The sequence below is a fragment of the Mytilus galloprovincialis genome, chromosome 5 (genome assembly GCF_965363235.1).
Source record: "Mytilus galloprovincialis chromosome 5, xbMytGall1.hap1.1, whole genome shotgun sequence".
In the NCBI taxonomy this organism is placed as follows: Eukaryota; Metazoa; Mollusca; class Bivalvia; order Mytilida; family Mytilidae; genus Mytilus; species Mytilus galloprovincialis.
The window spans coordinates 12,022,579-12,044,414 of record NC_134842.1 but is presented as its reverse complement, the minus strand read 5'-3'; the positions used below and the strand labels follow the sequence as shown (position 1 = coordinate 12,044,414).

Sequence of the window (21,836 nt, the reverse complement as noted above, 5' to 3'; positions counted from 1 at the left end):
AGTCTTGAAGACATTGTCAACCTAGTAATTTAGCCATTGAGACATAATTATTAACCATTTATTACAAAGTCTAAGAGACCATGTCATCCTTTTATTACAAGTCTAGGAGACCATGTCATCCTTTTATTACAAGTCTAGGAGACCATGTCAACCTTTTATTACAAGTCTAGGAGACCATGTCAACTTTGCATTACAATTCCTAGAGACAATGTCAACCTTTTATTACAAGTCTAGAGGACAGTGTTAACTTTTTATTACTAGTCTAGGAGACAATGTCAACCTATTATTACAATTCAAGAAGACTGTCAATATTACAAGTCTAGGAGACAATGTCAACCTTTTATTACTAGTCTAGGAGACAATGTCAACTTTTTATTACAAGTCTAGGAGACCATGTCAACCTTTTATTACAAGTCTAGAAGACTATGTCAATCTTGTATTACAAGTCTAGGAGACCATGTCAATCTTGTATTACAAGTCTAGGAGACCATGTCAATATTGTATTACAAGTCTAGGAGACCATGTCAATCTTGTATTACAAGTCTAGGAGACCATGTCAATCTTGTATTACAAGTCTAGGAGACCATGTAAATCTTGTATTAAAAGTCTAGGAGACCATGTCAATCTTGTATTACAAGTCTAGGAGACCATGTCAACCTAGCTTGTATTAAAAGTATCAGAAGACATTGTCAGTGTTACAAGTCTAGGAGACAATGTCAACCTTTCACTACAAGTCTAAGAGACAATTATCTTGCCATACTAAGTGTTAGTTAGTACAGAAACCATATAATCAAGTTTCTTTTTATTAGATAAATGGTTGCACTCTGCTATAAACTATTATTAAATGGTAACAACTATACTGCTCTTTAATCATGATGACTGGATACCAAATTTCTTGCTACAGCTGTTTTACCTGCATGTATTAATAATTTTAGATTGTATATGATTTTTATGCAGTTAAGCTGCATTATGCGAGCACCCTAGATTTGTGTTCTTCCCAATAAATGCTGAAATACTTGCCACTGTTATTATCTAGCTCGCTACTATGTTATATACAACTAATTGAACACTTTTTTAATACTTTTTATTCTGGATTACAAAAAATATGACCAGAAAAACCTGAAATGATCGTCGATTTATCCAAAAGTTTTGAAGTTACACATAGGAAGTAGTGCTTATTAAGAACCCTTGTGTAGTTCATTATGACTTGTACTTTCGGCCACGATGTCAAATAACAATTGTATGAAATATTTAATCGCCGAAAATCTCTTAAGACAAGTAGTTTAGATTTCCCAAATGGCAAAAGTCGTAGGAATATTGTTTGTCATCAATACGTAGTACAACTACGTCAGTAGTCTATTATATAATAAGTTCAACTGTTCATGCTGTTGGCGGCAATTTCAAATTAGAAAAAGAAATTTTCGTGTCTTTTCAATTTGGAGGCAGGTGTGCAAATTAGCAGTGGTCCGAGATCCGCGACCTTCCACTTTTGCAAGCGGAATTTCGCCTAGGATAGTTGGTTTCTAGCTACGCCCGACGTAGTCACCTTCCACTTGAAGAGTTAACTTTGCAAACCATTACCTTTTCGTCATGTTCACCAAAGTCTCCAATTAAACGAGCTAAAAACTTATTTTTATCATTATTATTCATGACAGCGATGTTCGTTTTGTTCAATCGCTAGCTTTATAGAGAAAATCGCCAACAAATATTGTATAAATTCGAGTAAAATCGTATCTGATTAACAAAAACAACATTGTAAAAACATAACAATGGCGGCCGTGAAGACAAAATTTTACAATATCGGATCCTATCCCGGAAGCGGATAAGGGTAATTCCGGGTTTGGCGATCAATTAAGCAGGTGAAAAAAATACATCTATGCATGGTAAATGAATATAAACACTAGAATTGTAAACCAAAAGATATATATAAAAGAAAGAAAAAGCAAAAAAATATTTTATGCAGAAACTCAAAATTCTTTTTGACAAATTTTAATTTAAAAATCCAATACAACGTGACATCTGGGAACAGTATATATCTAACAATATACATGTTCATGGTCACAGTCTAAATTTTCTTTATCAGTGATAAATGATGATATTGCATGTGAGATGCTTTTAAAGTGTAAACATAGTACTGCAATTTCGAAGGATTATTTTTTTTATCTCAATTTTGAAGGGTCAATTAAAGTAGCTGAAAGTTTCTTTATTTTCACAAATAATGCAACTATATTATATATACCTGAATGTAAGTAAATCATATGATATATAGGTGGCATCCTTTGGGCCACTCCACCCCTCCTGTTTAATAACTTGGAAACGGTCGAGCTCCCACCCCAATCGGAATATTCTTTAAGCTAAGAACAACCCATGCTTTGCAAATTTATGGGGGGTGCACGTCCCCCCCCCCCCCCACCCCCGACTGAATCCGCCCCTGCATATATTCAAGTATAGGACAACATAATAAATAAAATGAAATATAAGGGGAGTCCATGGAGTTACCCTACCCTCCTGTTTGAGAACTTGGAAACGGTCGAGATCCATACCCTTTAACCATATATATTTATGTTTGTGACAATACGAAAAATCAAATGAAATATAGGAAGAGTCGCTGGGGGTCACCCAAACCCTCCTGTTTTAGAATTTAAAAATGGTCGAGATCCCCAACCTTAAACCATATATATTCATGTATGGGACAATATAACAAATCAGATTAAATATAGAGGGAGTCCCTTGGGTCACCCCACCCCTCCTGTTTGAGAATTTGAAACCCGTTGAGATCCCCAACCCTTAACCATATATATTCATGTACGGGACAATATAACAATTCAAATAAAATATAGGGGAAGTCCCTGTGGTCACCCCAACCCTCCTGTTTGAGAACTTGGAAACGGTCGAGATCCCCACCCCAAAACAATATATATTCATGTATGGGCCAATATAACTAATTAAATGAAATATAGGGGGAGTCCCTGGGTCACCCTACCCCTCCTGTTTGAGAACTTAGAGACCAATGAGATCCCCCCTAAACCATATATATTCATGTATGGGACAATATAACAAATAAAATGAAATGTAGGGGAAGTCCCTAGGGTCACGCTACCCCCAGTAGCGGATCAAGAAATTGTGGGGGCCCACTGACCATCCTAAGAGGGGAACTGCTCCAGTCACGCTTCAGTGATTCCCATTATAAGCAACTATTTTTTTTTCCAAAAGGGGGGGGGGCACCCCCCTAAATCCTCTGCCTACCCCTACATGTTTGAGAACTTGGTTTTTGGTTAACTGCCTTCAGCGCTTACAGCGCTTTGATTTATTTTTACTATCTGTTTTTCTTTTTCAGCAATCCATGACCATGTCCCTTCAATAAGAGATTCTGTTTTTATATCTGATGATGTAAAATATGACAGAGAGAGCAAGCTTCTGGAAGACAATGATCTGGAAGCAGATGGGAACAGTGATCCTGAATCTGGTCATGTGACCACAGAAATCAGGATTGCCAAGACAACAGATGATGACGACAGTACAGAAGACAGTATTAGCTGTGATAGTCTGGATGATGTAAGAAATATTAAAAGTACAAGATTTATATTCTTGTACATTTCTTTCACAAACGAATAATTTAGTCATTTGTTGTAATACTGCCCCATAGTTACACAAATTTGATTTTGTGGTTAGGACAAAGTCTATACATACACACTTATAGAAAATTTGTATTTCGTTGAACATTGAAATTAGTGGTTTACCAGTATCTATGAACATGATGAATTACACGAAAACTAGTATCCAATGAATAATAATTAATCCACAGGAAATGATCATATAAATATTAAAATAAGTAAGTGCAAAGATGTTATTACAAACAAATAAACATAGATGGTTTAATATTGTCAGTTTGAAGTTATCTCTCCTGCTGAGAATTACATGTCCGTTTGTTCATCTGTCTGTCCCGTTTCAGGTTAAAGTTTTTGATCAAAGTAGATTTTGATGAAGTTGAAGTCTAAATGTCAGATAAGAGTTTTTACCCCAATTTCACAGTCCACTGAACATAGAAAATGATAGTGCCAGTGGGGCATCCGTGTACTGGGGACACATTTTTGTTTATAAATGAAAACATTTCGGATGAGGAGTAAGAAATTAAAATGGTCAGGATTTATTTTTACACCATCAAACAGATGAAAAAAGAAGATGTGGTATTATCGCCTCCTAGACAATCTAGAGCAACTATGTGAAAACATATCAAATTTTTAAGCATTCAGCCATAGTAAAAAGATTTGAATGATTTTTAATTTAACTTGAATTATTTTACAGAGGAAAATTGATGAAATTGAAAGAATGCGACAGGACAGACAGAAAAAGTTACACATGAGGCAGATTGTTGTCAAGGGAATCCTAGAAAGTGAAAAGACATATTTACAGATATTACAAGAAATAACCACGGTATGATTTACAATGTACAGCTGGGTTTTTTTCTGCTCTTTGGTCCAATTGTTGGCTCTTTCAAACATTCCCCATTTCTATTCTCTATATATTCTTCTTTATTAAAGAATGCTAAATTGAAAACATTTAAAAACATAGCATGATACAGATACAAATGCTGTATCAATTGATGAATATAACTTTTGCATGTTTAAATTGTTATGCATTTGTGTGTACCAGTACAAATATATGTGAATGAAATTACTTAGGGTAAACATTTAGTAAAACAACAACCCAGCAAGAAAATCAAGTTACAGTTATAGGTCAACACAAGGTCTTCAACATTAGAGATGTGTATAAACTATACAAAAAGCACCGACAGAGTTAGGATAAATGAATGTTAAATTTTTTTCAGTTATGACAACTTTATTTTGTGTCATTCAAGCTTAAGGGTTAAAGGATATTGTTTGTAACAAGATTTTATCTTATATCACAAGACATGCAGTCTTTTTTTTAACAGAAAAAGTGCAACAACAATATTACATATCACTTATCATGGTTTTGGTATTTCAAAATACCAGACAGTGAACTTTATTGTGACAGGGGGGATATTTTCTACTTTAGTTTTGCAGGAAATGGTACATTGATATAAATACTTAGTTATTGACAGAGTTCATTGACATTTGTTTTGTTTGATCCATCGGACATAGATCTATCCATAGTCAATGAACTCTGGCAATAGTTTGAATTTGATTGACAAAACCAACTGTTGCCTAAGAATAATCTATCTTTTGTTTTCTATAGTCTTTTAAAAAAACAGCAATGTGAAAATTTTATATTTATAATGAAACAAAATAAATACTAAGAAATCAATATTTGTTGGATTTCAGCAAAATACATATATCCTATGCGCTTAGTATGTAAAATTTGTTAAATTCCATAAAAAAATACTACACATTCCAAAAAATTGTATTAAAAAAGATAAAACAGAATAACTGCAAAACAAGTAATGACCCTATAAAACAAAGTAACCAAATCAAACAAAATTAGGATAAAAATGTACATTTGAAGTTTATAATTTTAAAAATAAAATTCCATTATTACATTGGTTGCAATGAATTACATTGATTTCCAAGTGAAATAAAAACCGACAATTTCACATGTGAAATTAACGTGGTTATTTCACTCCTCTGACTAATCGAAGAATTCAAATGAAGAAAAATATTCAACTCGTGACCGAACAACACTGATAATTAACTCATGCGCAGTGCGCATTCGTGAATTAATGTGTTGTTCTGTTACTGGTTAAATATTTTTCTTCATTTGAATAAGATTAGTTATTCTATAATTATAGATTAAAAGAAACCTACAGACCAAAAGTTTACAGGAGCATTGTAGAATGTGTCCTTTAGAGGATTTATCTACGATATTTTACAAAGTGGAGGAAATCAAACAATACCATCAAACATTTGTACAAAGCTTGCAGGAAAAAGTCAATAACTGGTCTGATGAACAAAAAATTGGAGAAATATTCAAAGAATTGGTAAGTTTTTATGACCCTGCTGTAGGGGAAGGGGACATTAAGATTGTCCTTAAGTCTTTCTGTCTGTCCCATATCTGTTTCTGCACTCTAACTTGAGTGTGGGCATTCTTGTCCTCAGATTCATTCTTCTTTTCATTTGTATATGCTCAGGATATCTTCTGATTTATAAATGATGTATCTTGATTGGAAAATCCTCAAAATGTTGTTTTTGATAGTATTGTTTGTTTGGTACCACCTTCATTGACCTTAAGTTAATGTTTGAAACTGAAATTGCTAGAGAATTTAATGTTTTTGTTAACTTGGAAGCCAATGTGTTAGGGTATTTTTGCTTATATTCAAAATTTTTCTGAATTGATGAAAAAACAAAGAATCTATCACTCCCTGCATATATGCAATCTGTAAAAGAAAATTGTTATTTTTATATTTAATATATATAAAATATTAAATATTATTACATTAAAGATTGTAATATTGAATACAATATTGTCCTATTTTTCAGACATTTTATATCCCTATATACAAAGAATATGTCGATAACATTAATAAAGCAAGAGATTTAGTCCAGAAATACTGCACAGAAAATGGTGAATTTAAAAGGATGGTTTCAACAATGGTGAGTATGCATGATAAACATTAATTTAGGAATACATGTATATTAAAGTTGTTTTTTTGTGAAAAGGTTTTGAAGATTTTAAGATAAAGTTAAATTATGTATAGGTAGGATTTATGAAACAAGAGGTGTATTTTACATGTAAATCAGACAGCAACCAAGTAACTGAATAGACAAAAACAAATCTTAATGGAACAGTTTATTTTCCTTGAGCACTGTGTTTTTAAAAATAGCATATTCTGTCAAATTTTTATTCTGTGTTTTCTGTCAAGTGTTCATTTATGTATCATCATTTACAATATTTTGCAAATAGATATTTATTTCATGATGTACAATGTTTACACAGTTTGACCTGGGACTATGATAGTCCCGGGTTTGACATCAAAAGTCCAAAAGGTTTAATGGAATGCAGTTAACAATGTTAACAGTTGTAATGAATTTGAAGAGTAAATTTCTTATTAATCTATCATATTTTTATTGTAGGAAATAAATATGACAAATGGTTTCATAGAAAAGACTAATTTAGAAGGTATATACTCAATAATCATTGTTTGCATCTAGACAATTGGCTTTATTTAAAACGTGTCATTGATAGAAGATACACATGGCTATAGGATAGAAGAAATGAAATTCTCTTGCGGAAATATTTATTAATTTGTTAAAGCATAAGATGAAAATAACATTTGATTTTTTAAGCCCCCGTAGGCAGAGTAGGCATACATAAAGTGTTACCCTTGTCCATCTTAATATCTGTCTGCACATACAAAACTAAGTTTCTGTTCTCTAATTTTAGTTTGCCTCTACTAAATGTTATGAAACTTTTACACAATGCTCATTACCACAAAACACAGATCAAGTTTGAATTAGGATATGCACACATTCTCCATCTATTTTCACATTATGCATATAATATGATTGGGATTATTATATGTTTACAGAAGCTTTATTTAAACCAGTACAGAGACTACAAAGAAATACTCTAGTTTTACATGTAAGTTGTTCGTATAATAGTTTATGCTTTGACTTGGAAATAAATGAGTTGAATAAAGGTGTAGCAAAAAACTTCTGTCTTTGATAAATATGCTTAGCAAAATACACATTCTTGTGAATGGAAAAACTTGGAATAAGGAAACATGGGAAAGATTTATTGTTCTTGTAGTAATAAAATTGAGAAAGGAAATGGGGAATGTGTCAAAGAGACAATAATCCGATCAAAGAGCGGAAAACAGTTGAAGGCCACCATTGGGTCTTCAATACAGTGACAAAATCTTGAAACCAGAGGCATGCTTCAGCTGGCCCCTAAACAAAAACTTGTACTACAGCAGTGATAATGGACTTTGAAATATATAAAAGAAAGCCCATTAATCTAATGAACTTTTGAACTACTTGAGCAGTTTACTAATAGGTAATGTTAAATTCAATTTCTTACATATAAGTGTAGATTTTATGTTATGCAACACATAGAGCACATAAAAAAAACCAATCTGTGATTCAAGTCGCAATTTTGATTACAATTTTTTCCAGGACTTACTAATGCACACTCCACATGACCACCCTGATTACCAGATGTTAAATAAAGCCTTGTCTCTGGCAGACCTTAACATTAAATCATTTGGTGAAGAAGAAGATGGAGGTAGCTCAAGTTCTACAGGAAAGGTAAGTTATTGTTATACATATAGCATCTGTCTTTTTACATATGAACATTTCAGGGTTTTTTTCTTCTTTATATTATAGAATTGAGAAATAACTACATTTTTGGTATTTACTGATTACTTATACTGGTAATTATTTTTATAAAAACAAAAAAACAGACTAAGACACTGCACATCACATATGAAATGGTTGTTGATATACATTCAAATGCAAGGCTTGTCATTTTCATGCCAAAGTTTGAAGTTCTTAAATATTCAGCTCCCTTCGCCAATAAAATACTGCTGGTTACTATATAGCTAAGATCACTGCAATTACTGTTAATTTAGTATTGATTGCTACTTTTCGTAAATTCATTGGGTTGTAAAAGTATTGACTGAAGTACATTTTGTATGAAGCGCGGAATAAGAGTTTACACACGGTCAGCGCTTTTACAACCCTATGAAATTACTAAAAGAAGCATCCAATACTTGTAATTACATTTTTTCACTATGATCATGAACACACAAATGAATGTTTATTTCAGAATAACTGGAGATTGATTTAATCCAATAAAAATAATGTATTATAATAAAACATACATCTTATGTAATTATTCAGCAAAAATACAAACAAGAATAAAGTTCAAGATTTGAGACATGTCATATGTATGTTTGGTACTAGAAATTGTGTTTTTAAAACCTATATATTGATTTATTCTTTTGTAGCCAAAGGAACAAGGGCATCTTGTAAAAAGTGGTTTTGTGATAGAAGTAATTGGTAACAGTCGGAAGTTACGGTTCTTGTTTCTGTATAGTGATATCATAGTGTGTACCAAACATAAGGTATCAGGAAGGTAAGTTGGTTTACATTGATGTCTGTAAAATAAGTTCTTTCTCTTATTCCTCCATGCCTTTAAACTGGCTTTGACCAGTTTGATCAATTTATAAAAACCACAAATTTATCAAATTTGTCTTCAGTAATCTCCCCTACTTATTATATCTGGAACCATGTAGATTTAAAAAGCTGCAGTAAATTCATGAGATATGGAATAAGTATTTTTATATAAGATTTGAGTAAAGCCTTTCAATTTTTGATTGTTTGAAAAATTTATACAACATGAATACTTTTACAATGTAATATTGTATAAATACTTTTACAATGTAATAGTGTATGAATACTTTTACAATGTGATTTTGTATGAATAATTTTACAATGTGATTTTGTATGAATAATTTTTCAATGTGATTTTGTATTAAAGCATACTTGTGCAATGCAATATTGTATGTATTCTTTGACTATGAAATGTATGTTTACTTTTACAAGGAATGTTTACTGTAACAATGTAATATTGTATGTATAATTTTACAATGTAATATTGTATGTATAATTTTACAATGTAATATTGTATGTATTATTTTACAATGTAATATTGTATGTATAATTTTACAATGTAATATTGTATGTATAATTTTACAATGTAATATTGTACGTATAATTTTACAATGTAATATTCTATGTATAATTTTACAATGTAATATTGTACGTATAATTTTACAATGTTATAATGTATGTATAATTTTACAATGTAATTTTGTATGTACACTTTTACAATGTAATATTATATGTATGCTATAAAAATGTAATATTGTATGTATAATTTTACAATGTTATAATGTATGTATAATTTTACAATGTAATTTTGTATGTACACTTTTACAATGTCATATTATATGTATGCTATAAAAATGTAATATTGTATGTATACTTTTACAATGTAATATTGTATAATTTCTATTTACATTTAATATTGTTTGTATACTTTTACAATGTAATATTGTATGTATACTTTTACAATGTAATATTGTATGTATACTTTTACAATTCAATGATGTATGTTTAGTTAACGTTATTATGTATATTTACTTATAACAATGTAACATTGTATGTATACTTTTACAATGTAATATTGTATGCATACTTTTACAATCTAACATTTTATGATATTGTATGCATACTTTTACAATTTAACATTGTATGTATACTTTTACAATGTAATATTGTATATAAAAAAGAAGATGTGGTATGATTGCCAATGAAACTACTGTCTTCAAGAGACCAAAATGACACAGACATTAAAACAACTATAGGTCACCGTACGGCCTTCAACAATGAGCAAAGCCCATACCGCATAGTCAGCTATAAAAGGCCCCAATAAGACAATGTAAAACAATTCAAACGAGAAAACTAACGGCCTTATTTATGTAATAAAATGAACGAAAAACAAATATGTAACACATAAACAAACGAAAACCACTGAATTACAGGCTCCTGACTTGGGACAGGCACATACTTAAATAATTGTATGCATACTTTTACAATCTAATATTGTATGATATTGTATGCATACTTTTACAGTGTAATATTGCATGATTTCTATTTACAATTTATTAATATATGTATATATTTAGCAATGTAATATTGTATATATTTTCAGGCATAAAGTGAAAAGTTTTGACTGTAAATGGTTCATACCTATATCCAATATCAATGTAGAAACAAAATCTACTGATGGTAAAACTTACTCTTGTAAAGAAGATATTGATGCCATGAAAAAAAGAATTGTTAGTTTGAAATCCGAGTTAAGAAAAGAAATTAGGAAAAAAACAGAGAGTTTTAGAGATGTAAGTGAAATAAGAAAAGTAACATTCCAGCTTATGATATTACAAATTCAATTGTCTATGCATTTTTGTCGAGCCTTCGACTTTAGTCGAAAAAGCGAGACTAAGCGATCCTACATTCCGTCGGCGTCGGCGTCGTCGTCGTCGGCGGCGTCCACAAATATTCACTCTGTGGTTAAAGTTTTTGAAATTTTAATAACTTTCTTAAACTATACTGAATTTCTACCAAACTTGGACAGAAGCTTGTTTATGATCATAAGAAAGTATCTAGAAGTAAATTTTGTAAAAATAAAATTCCATTTTTTCCGTATTTTACTTATAAATGGACTTTGTTTTTCTGCAAGGAAACATTACATTCACTCTGTGGTTAAAGTTTTTAAAATTTTAATAACTTTCATAAACTATCCTTGATTTGTACCAAACTTGGACAGAAGCTTGTTTATAATCATAAGATAGTATCAAGAAGAAAATTTTGTAAAAATAAATTTCCACTTTTCCGTATTTTACTTATAAATGGACTTAGTTTTTCTGCGAGGAAACATTACATTCACTCTGTGGTTAAAGTTTTTAAAATTTTAATAACTTTCATAAACTATCCTTGATTTGTACCAAACTTGGACAGAAGCTTGTTTATAATCATAAGATAGTATCAAGAAGAAAATTTTGTAAAAATAAATTTCCACTTTTCCGTATTTTACTTATAAATGGATTTAGTTTTTTTGCCAGAAACAAAACATTCACTCTGTGGTTTAAGTTTTTAAAATTTTTATAATGTTCTTAAACTATCCTGGATTTCTACCAAACTTAGACAGAAGCTTGTTTCTGATCATAAGATATTATTCAGAAGTAAATTTTGTAAAAAAAAAATTCACTTTTTCCGTATTTTACTTATCAATGGACTTAGTTTTTCTTCCAGTTAACATTACATACAGTCTGCAGTTAAAGTTTATACAACATTTATTAGATTCATAAACTATCCTGGATTTTTTACCAAACTTCTTTCAATCAAAAGACAGTATCGAGAGGGAAATTTTTATTGATGTTTTTCCTCATTTTTTGAGTCTGCGATTAACAGCAAAAGTAGGCGAGACACTGGGTTCCGCGGAACCCTTACAAATTTTTGTATTAGGACATCATCTTAGTCTCCTGTCATTATCTTTCAGGTATTAAAATTTAAGATTTTGCAACGAAAAAGATAAAAAGTTTTACAATATTTAGGTTTCAAAAGTTATAAATTTTCATTTTAAATGTTTTTAAAACAATTTTAATCATGGATGAATCCTTGCAAATATTTCTGAAGCATTGTGTGGGTCAATGTATTGTTCAAATTGTTGTAAATGCGATTTAAAAAAAAATATGCAAGTTAATGGTCAAATGGACACCTTCTATTTAGACAAATTTTTATAATATAAGATGTTGTTATTGGAATATTATAACTGCACAATGCCTAAACATTTCAAACTTGAATACTTAACATATATGATATATTTAAAACTAGTTAAAGAATGTGTTGTTTTTTGTTTGTTTTTATTTTTACAATAAGTTGAAATGATATTTGTATTTTACAGAGAACTTGGTCATTAGCTGGAAAAGTATCATCAAGAAATATAGAAAAATTAAAAAAGAAAATTGAAGAACAGGTAATTGTTCTATTTCAACAAATTTTTCCTGCATCAATTTAAAATAAAAAGAAAGAAGATTGCAGTATTATCTATGGCTTATTATATACCTGTTGTATGACAGCATGAAAAACTGAAACTGAAACATTTCAAGATGAATTATAATGCAACATTGTATGTAACATTTGTTTTGATAGGATAACATCACTAATTTTCATGGTATCATTTCATAATTGATGCTATGAAAATAAATGTACAAGAGCAGATCTAGATGACTTATGACAGATTTTAAATGTATGTTTTAATGTTGTTTTCTATCAGTTTCATTAGAATGGAGATAACAATATTGTATTTTAAGCTCAAATGGCATCAATGCTAATGGGTGGCCAGTAAACCTAATTTGCGACCATCAGATCACCAATTGATGCCGTCGAAACTTTATATACAGTACAGTTATTTCTCAAATTTCTTTCATTGAGATAACTTTACACTTAATTTGATATTTAAAAGGGCACTCAATCATTATCACAGAAATGACAATATATGTGGTTTTGATATTTAGGAAGCTCAGTTAGTTTTGTCATCACCACACCTCCCTTTACACATCCAGACGAGGGACGAGGATTCTAAGGATTATATCATATTGATATCTACAGACTTTGAACGTGAGGAATGGAGGGACGCTATACTCAGTCAACAGAGACACCCTCATGGAAGTTAGTATTTACAAAATAGATAGTTCTTTCTTCTAGGTTTTTGGCTTGTTGAATTTGATATCATTCTTACAGGTCAAAAAGGATATTTTGTGTTCAAAATAAAAGTCAACGGAGAGGTTTTTTTATTAAAAAGTTTATTTGATCAGTAAGTAGAAGAATGCAACATCTAGAGTTGTTAGAAATTTTATAATTTATTCATTAGTGTAACCATTTAAGCTATGGGCATTGTGAATTTATAATTTTAAAAAAATTCAAGAAAACTTTTAATTGCCTTGAACAGACTCTGGTAAATAGTTGTATCCTTATCAATGTCATATACTTCCATCCTTTAAAGTATTGAATAAACTCTGTTATTATTATTATCAATTTTTTAATAAATATTCTATATTTCTTTCATAATAGTTGCTTTAACCAGAGAACTTAGTGTTCATGGGATACAGACAATGGTTAATAAAAGTACACAGGTAATTATCATTATAGTCAGACATTTTATTTATTTGCATTTTTATGCCCCACCTACAATAGAAGAAGGGCATAATGTTTTCTGGTCTGTTTTCTGTTTGTTTGTTTGTCCGTCTGTTCAACCGTTCGTTTGCTTTCGTCTGTCCTGCTTCAGGTTAAAGTTTTTGGTCAAGGTAGTTTTTGATGAAGTTGAAGTCCAATCAACTTGAAACTCAGTACAACAAATTGTTCCCTATGAAATGATCTTTCTAATTTTAATGCCAAATTAGATTTCCCCAATTTAACAGGCCACTGAACATAGAAAATGATAGGGTGAGTGGGGCATCCGTGTACTGGGGACACATTCTTGTTTTTATACATAATATCCTTATAAAGGTTTTATTTATTAATGAATTGACATTGAAATGTTAATTCATGTAGGAACTGTTGTAACATTAATGACATGAAAAGGAAATGTACTCAACTTAAGGACAAAATAAAAATTCCCCCAAGGATATGCATAACCAAATCTGTACATGAATGAATTTATCTTAAATAATAGTGTGAGTTGTTTGTATAGGTAAAATGTTAATTTTATTGTAAATTAAAACAAAATAGATTGATATATATATATATATATATATATATATATATATATATACATTTTCGATAATTATAGATTATCGTTAATATGACGACGTTGATTTATATATTACAAACATTATGTGCGCCCTTAGTTTCTAGCCTCAATGTTTCATATCATTCTATTGTGCTGGGAAAGGAAATAATTGGTCAGTAAAATAGCGATAATAAACATTCATAATGGTACCCCTACTCTATCACATTTTTCTCAAGAGCTATGCATCAGAGCTTCATGAAATTTTGTATCACTAAGCTTTATGTGAGCATGATTCACAGTGTTATTTGTTTTCACATTCATTGCTTATCAACATCATCTTTACCTAATACATTTATATGAATTCTCTCAGGATTAAGAATCAGGTAATTTCTAATATTATGTGTTTTCAAATTCATTGCTCATCATCTTCCTGTTTACTAAAACAACTTATAGGTGTATATCATTATTAAGCAATAATTCACAGTACAAATTGTATTTGCTGTTTTGTTTTGATTTGAGAAAATAATGACTTCACGATGTTCTTTTAATATTATCCATTCTCTCTTTCAGTTACCTCAAGTGAATAACATAGGAAATTACCTCAGTAAAAATGGTTAGTTATTATATGTACTCATCATAGTTACCAGGAGTAAATTTTGTATTTACGCAATATATTTCAGATTTAGTTCTTGTAATAATGATTGGCTGCAGTGATTTTTGAATTTTACAGTATCACTCATGCATTATGAGTCTGTACCGGGATGATGTCCTAACACTACACCTGTTTAATTGTAACTGTTGTAGTGTAGCTGATGTCTTTTTCAAAAGTTATCCATGAAGTATTAATTGTTATCTTTGTTGAATAAGTATATGTGGTGTAAGTAAAGCTGGAATATGACCATAAAATTCAAACTTATCTTATGATCTTATATTTGCTAAAAACTGCTGATTTAAAAAAAAATATATTTCCCCATGTTTTTCATTAGACAATCCTAAAACAAAGTAGAAGAAGTACACATTGTAATAGTAGTTTTATGTACTCTTTGAAAAAATTGGCCATAAAATTGCCTAAGAAACATAAGATTTAGGAGGAAAAAGATAGATTTTTATTTTACTGCAGTTTCAAATTCTGGAGCGAGCAAGCCAGAACAAGACTGTATGTATAGTTTTATTGGCAGGGTATTTAATTGCATGTGGTGTAATGGGTTCAACACTAATACTAGTGACTGCTTGAACTTCTTTTATATTGTTGAAAAAAGAGTTTTTTCTTTGGCTTTTTTGTAATGGGAGATAACTCAAATTTTTATTATTTTATAAGTTCCATAATTTTCCAGGATTAATAAATACAAGAACAAATGTGTTCATTCCTTCATTTAGACATTTCTTCAATATTTATTGACATGACCTTGTCCACTGTGTTTATCATTTAGACATTTCTTCAATACTTATTGACATGAGCTTGTCCACTGTGTTTATGTATAATGAAATAAAAAGAAAATAGTTATGAATAAACTGTTATATTTATTTAATTAAGGAATGACTGTAATATGTTTTCTGTCTTTGAAGAAATAACATAAAAAATGTGGTGCACACTAAATAACCTGCCTAGTGGGTTATTTTTAAGTGTGCACCTCATATTTTTGTTATTTCAAATAGACAACAAAAAAAATTTCAGTCATTCCTAATAATTTAATTCTGAATTCCATTTTAAGCCGAAGTAAATCATGAAAAAAAGTCAAATAACAAAATTAGGTCTATGAGCTGATAGACACAATTCTGTCAGCCAATCAGAATATGTGTTACATCCAAACTAGAATTATTTAATGACATTGATATTTGATGTCCGATCCAATATTCCAGTTTCACTAATTGAAATAATTTTCCTTATTTTATTACATTTTTCACTAAAGTACTAGATTTTCCAACTATAGTGCAGGTCTTTTTATCAGGTCCAGAAATTTTAAAGAATTATTTCCACCTGGATACATTCATGACCATGCATTCTTTGGGGGGAAAACAAGTCGCATTTTAAGAAGAAAAATTAAAAATTATCTAAGAAGTAGATTTCAATAGAATAAATCCCAATATTTTATGCTCAGTGATTCAAATAGATTTAAACACTCTGAAAAAAAGTTTAAAGGAATATATGAACACATCCATCTTTAAACTGAAACTGTACACATCTGAACAACTATTTCTTTTTTTAATGTCAACTTTAAAAAAAACTATATGTCAGATTTAAAAATTTAAACATTCATTTATAATGTACAAAAATCATACTTTTCATTATCATTGTAGCACATTTAGTATGAAGATGATTTTGCATTCCAGAAACTTTTTGTTCATGAAGTTTAGAATTTGTTTTGGGATGTTTTATATAATAAACTTGACCCGTTATTTAAAAATTTTGATTTTCTGTTTCAGACGAGGAAATGCTGAGCGGTTTATTAAATGTTACAATACACTGTCTGTATGGTTTAGATCAACCTTCAGGTAAATATTGTTTAATATATATTTACGATTTTTTGTGATGTCTGTTTCATTTTTCTCTCCATTAAAAATCATATGCATGCACTCGTGTGAATAAGGCATCTAAAGTAAAAAACTGAATCATGTCCACTATGATAATCTTGATCTTCGCTGGGTAGACCTTTTATTCTAATTGTATAGAATCCACAGAATTTAGTAACAAATGAAATATTATGCACCAGAAGTATTTTATAAAAATCATTTTTCAGTCCTTTGTGAAGAACTTTTAGTCGGTCACATCCTAAAGATGAAAAACAATGTTTGCCACTGCAATTAAAAAAAATTCTAATGCAACAATGTTAGTAACGTTCATTTTGATTGGATAACGTCACTTTCTTACATGGCATCAATTGACAATTGATGCTATGGGACGTACGCGCAAGCGCAGACGGCATATGACAGATTTTAAATGCATGTTTTAACGTTGTTTTCTGTCAGTTTCATTAGAATGGATGATAACAATATTGTATTTTAAGCTCCGACGGCATCAATTTGGGATTTGATGGTCGCAAATACCCGTTTACTGTCTCCGCTAACGCGTCGCCAGTAAACTTAATTTGCGACCATCAAATCCCCAATTGATGCCGTCGGAGCTTAAAATACAATACAGTTATCTCCTAAATAGTAGTTATTGAATCCGATACTCTTAATGTTCTTGCACAGTCTCAGCAACCTCTAAAACAGCACCATGACCAATCAGAATGTCCAAAACAGTAACATTCCCACAATGCAGTACTCTTCATGTCTTTTACAAAAGTTTTCAAAACATGTTTCAATTGTCAGTACATTTTGTGCATTTTGATTTTACAGTTGTTTAATTCATGTTTTTGCTGCCCTGGAGCTGGACTCCTATGGTCATTAAATCTTTTTTTAATGGTCAGTATTTGTTTTTACAGATGTTTTTGCCGTACTAGAGCTGGACTCCTACGGTCATTTCTTCAAGAAAGCTCAGACCCATAAATGTTTAAACACTACAGATCCTACTTGGGATGAGGACTTCGAGCTGGAACTTGATGGCTCACAAACATTACGGGTGTTATGTTATAAAGTTGCTAGTCCAAATAATGTTTTGATTGGTCGAAGTGCCCTTGAGGTGAGTTCTTAAGAAGTTTTAAATTAATGGCTAAAATTTCCATATTTCAACTGCTTTATTTCAAGCAAAATGAAGTCATATCTGAATAAATAATTCATGAAGTCTTTTAGATACAAGTTTAATAATTGCCTTATATAGTAGTTTTAGATTTGATGTACTGGTGCTGAAATCATAAAAATGCTTGCTTCCATGACAGTGTTTGAAAAAAACCATAGGTGCTTCTTCAAAAAAAATGATATAAGTAATAAAAATGAATATCACAATTTAAAATTAAAGTGCAAAACATAATGTGAAAGTCATCAAAATGTTAAAGCATTGAAAAAACAATCAACTTTAACTATAAAATGCTTTCACAAATCTTATGCTGTACTAGCTATGTTTTAACATCTCTGTTAATTAACACATTTTATCATTAGATTATTATTATTATTATTTTCTTTTCAGTTGAGTAAAGAATGGTTAAGTAGTAGTTTTAAAGAACAAAAGATTTCTATGAATGAGGTAATTATACTATAACTTATAGTCCTGAGATTTTTAATGTCTGTTTTTGTAAGGGATCCCCGATTTTTCCGGATATCACTAAATAGCATAAATCATGTCTTTTTTGTTCATAAGATTTAGATTACTGTATGAGTAAAAGAAGTAGTTGTCAAATTTAAGTACAAGACTTTTTCATTGCCACAGATTTTACAAACAGCATACTGTTAATTCAGAATTTGCATGATGTTTTAATTATTGGGAAAATTGTGATATTTTGGTATCTTACATTTTCGACTTTGGTAGCATTACAGCATGTCATGAAATTACATACAGATTTCACAACTGTAACAAGTGTGTTACGATATTTCTCCACTCAAGACAGTTAAATTTTAATATTTAAAGCGGGAGGCTTGCCGTGCTTTTTAAATAATTAAAATTTAACTGTCGAGAGTTGAGAAATATTGTAATACAGGATTTATAGTGGTGGAATCTGTTTCTCTAATGATTTTTATGCCCCACCTACAATAGTAGAGGGGCATTATGTTTTCTGGTATGTGGATCCGTCTGTCTGTTCGTCCGTCCGTCCATTCGTCACTCCGTTCGTCCCACTTCAGGTTAAAGTTTTTGGTCAAGGTAGTTTTTGATGAAGTTGAAGTCCAATCAACTTGAAACTTAGTACACATGTTCCCTATGATATGATCTTTCTTATTTTAATGCCAAATTAGAGTTTTGACCCCCCAATTTCATGGTCCATTGAACATAGAAAATGATAGTGCAAGTTTCAGGTTAAAGTTTTTGTTCAAGGTAGTTTTGGATGAAGTTGAAATCCAATCAACTTGAAACTTAGTATACATGTTCCCTATGATATGATCTTTCTAATTTTAATGCCAAATTAGAGTTTTTACCCCAATTTCATGGTCCACTAGACATAGAAAATGATAGTGGGAGTGGGGCATCCGTGTACTATGGACACATTCTTGTTATCCTTCTTTTTCAAAGATTTGAAGAAAGTTGTGTACTTTTTATGTGGCGTCATCAGGCATAGCTGCCTTTTTTGTGACGTCACAATAGGAAAATTCAGAAGAAACCAAGAAAATTTAACGTCACAATTAAATTTCGACCAAACATTTGCCGAGAACATATTTTTCACTAGTGAGGAGAAAGGTTTTTCTCACTCGGATCAAGAAATGTGAAAATAGCTAAACAATTAGAGAAAAAATTATCCTTGTCAAGTGTTCAACAATCCGAATAATGAATGTGCACTAAAACAAATTCAGAGTTTACCATAGATTATGTATGTTTTTACATTGTTCTTTCTTCTTCATTATAGATATCATTAACCGTATCAGTGAGACACACTACCACAGCCAAAACTCTCAAGAGAACACCATCTAAACTACATGGCGGGATATTTGGATTTAAGATCAAAACTGTTACCATGTAAGTATGATAGACTGTCAGAAAAAAAGTAAAAATGTGAAACAATGCAATTTCTTCCTTGTGCTAAATGCAAATTGTCTTCTGGATTTGAATAAGTTATCCTTCTAAGTCAGGCTATTCACTGTCTACTACCTGTAGAAGTGGTAAAAGTATTCTGGAAACTTTATCATAAGGATAAAACTCTGCCAAAAAAAGTCACATATTACATCTTTTTTTTTTAACTTGAGAAACTCTTATTGTTGAAAAAAAAGGAAAAAATGTCTGCAATTGATATAAAAACGCTTTGCTATTCATACCAAATGTATAAGTTTAAAAAAAGACATTTTGAATTTAAGAAGTTGTAACACACAGTAAATGAGAATGTACTGCCTCTATTGAAACATGCATCTCATACCTAAATAAATATTCTCAAGCAGATATAAAACATAAACAACATGATAATGTTACAAGTTTTAATAATTATTTGATATATTTTAGGAGAGAAGGAAAGACCATTCCAACTTTCGTTGCGTCTTGTATCAGACTTGTGGAACAAAAAGGTTAGTCAAGTATTTTTTAATAAGATGTAAAACTGATTTATGATATTGGTTCACTGTTCGCAAAGATTATCTTGGGAAAAAAAAGATGGAATATAAACATTCATGTGAATTGATTAGATGAATTAAGAGAGAGACAAAATCTGCCTTGAATATCTAAAATATCTTCTAGGCTATAAACATTTTTGTGCCTAATGAAAAAATTGGGTTTTCTAGCTAATTCTGTACCAAAGGTAAACTTCCCTCTTGAAAATCTATTGTTTAATAAATAAATTTTGATTTTCAAACATTTGGTGAAAACAGCTTTTAAGATCTTAACATTATTTATTTTTTCACCTATAGGAATGGATGAGGTTGGCATCTACAGAATATCTGGGGTCACATCAGAAATACAGAGGATTAAAAGAGCCTTTGATAAAAGTAAGTGTATACATTTATTTTTGTTAAACTATATCAGAGATCCCAGCAGAAATACAGAGTTTGAAAAGAGTTTTATAAAAGAAAGTGTAGTCATACAATAAACAGTACCTTTTGTATCATTTTTTAGTTCTCAATGAAGAGACAAAATCAAAAGATTGTCCACTTTTACTTGATTTAACAGGGGAAAACTTCTTACAGTTAGTCATGCATAGATATTTATTTTGTAACACTGTGTGCTTGGTGATTTATTCAAACATTAGAATATATAAAATGATCATTTTATTTTCAGACTTGAGAGCAGGATTGAATATTCTGTCTGATTCAGACATACATGCTGTGACAGGTGTCCTTAAGCTTTACTTCAGAGAACTTCCAGAACCACTCTTTACAGAAGAATCATATCCACAATTTGTAGACTCAATAGGTAGGGCATTTGCTGGTGTTTTTGTTTTGATTTTTTTTTAAAAGAAGTCTTAGACTTTGAGTATTCAGTTATTGCACTTTCATCAAAGCAACATAAGCATTACAATTTATTAAATATAGGCAAAGATGATAAAAACAAAAAATGGGTAACTGGAACTATTAAATGTTAATAAGTAAAAGTTGTGGAGTTTATGTGTTATTTGATTAATAAAGTGTTAACCGACAAGAACATGACAAAAAAAAATGACCTCTAAACATGTGTTAAAAAGTAAAAACTAACAAAAAAACCCACACAAAAATAGCTCAATTGCCCCGCCCAACAGTATAAGCAGTGATGGCTCAATTCCTAAAACAATAGTACAGATATTGAATTTGATAAGTTAAGATGGGATATATGCACTAAAATGTTTATTTATTGCTTTATTATATATTTTATATAAACTGTACCTTGATGGATATAGTTTTTACTTATCAATTATATAATTGCAGCGTTAGCTGACGAGGACTCAAAAGAGAAGTGTATGTTACAGTTACTACACAATCTACCAGATGTCAACTATTATTGTATAGTGTCTGTTATTGAACATCTTGTCAAGTAAGTATATGCACAAATGTTAAGTAATTTTAATAGCAGACTTATCTTT

General features: G+C 30.4%; 1 protein-coding gene and 1 long non-coding RNA gene across 4 annotated transcripts in view; both read left to right on the top strand.

Annotated features, from left to right (window-relative positions):
- The window catches only part of LOC143075162 (uncharacterized), a 227,498-nt gene that overhangs the window by 202,064 nt on the left and 3,598 nt on the right, over window positions 1-21,836 (top strand). The window lies entirely within an intron of this gene.
- Window positions 1-21,836, top strand: part of LOC143075161 (active breakpoint cluster region-related protein-like) — a 48,152-nt gene that overhangs the window by 22,718 nt on the left and 3,598 nt on the right. For 2 of the 3 annotated variants that reach the window (XM_076250491.1, XM_076250493.1), the window contains exons 2-23: window positions 3,338-3,555; window positions 4,306-4,434; window positions 5,768-5,956; window positions 6,456-6,569; window positions 7,050-7,095; window positions 7,505-7,557; window positions 8,091-8,222; window positions 8,924-9,051; window positions 10,693-10,879; window positions 12,445-12,516; window positions 13,058-13,211; window positions 13,614-13,675; window positions 14,842-14,884; window positions 15,392-15,427; window positions 16,696-16,764; window positions 17,697-17,893; window positions 18,338-18,394; window positions 19,704-19,813; window positions 20,291-20,352; window positions 20,692-20,769; window positions 21,059-21,193; window positions 21,682-21,787. In XM_076250491.1, coding sequence (XP_076106606.1) covers window positions 3,338-3,555; window positions 4,306-4,434; window positions 5,768-5,956; window positions 6,456-6,569; window positions 7,050-7,095; window positions 7,505-7,557; window positions 8,091-8,222; window positions 8,924-9,051; window positions 10,693-10,879; window positions 12,445-12,516; window positions 13,058-13,211; window positions 13,614-13,675; window positions 14,842-14,884; window positions 15,392-15,427; window positions 16,696-16,764; window positions 17,697-17,893; window positions 18,338-18,394; window positions 19,704-19,813; window positions 20,291-20,352; window positions 20,692-20,769; window positions 21,059-21,193; window positions 21,682-21,787 — 2,377 coding nt within the window. The remainder of the gene's footprint in view (window positions 1-3,337; window positions 3,556-4,305; window positions 4,435-5,767; window positions 5,957-6,455; window positions 6,570-7,049; window positions 7,096-7,504; window positions 7,558-8,090; window positions 8,223-8,923; window positions 9,052-10,692; window positions 10,880-12,444; window positions 12,517-13,057; window positions 13,212-13,613; window positions 13,676-14,841; window positions 14,885-15,391; window positions 15,428-16,695; window positions 16,765-17,696; window positions 17,894-18,337; window positions 18,395-19,703; window positions 19,814-20,290; window positions 20,353-20,691; window positions 20,770-21,058; window positions 21,194-21,681; window positions 21,788-21,836) is intronic. The other variant, XM_076250492.1, reaches the window with a different exon arrangement.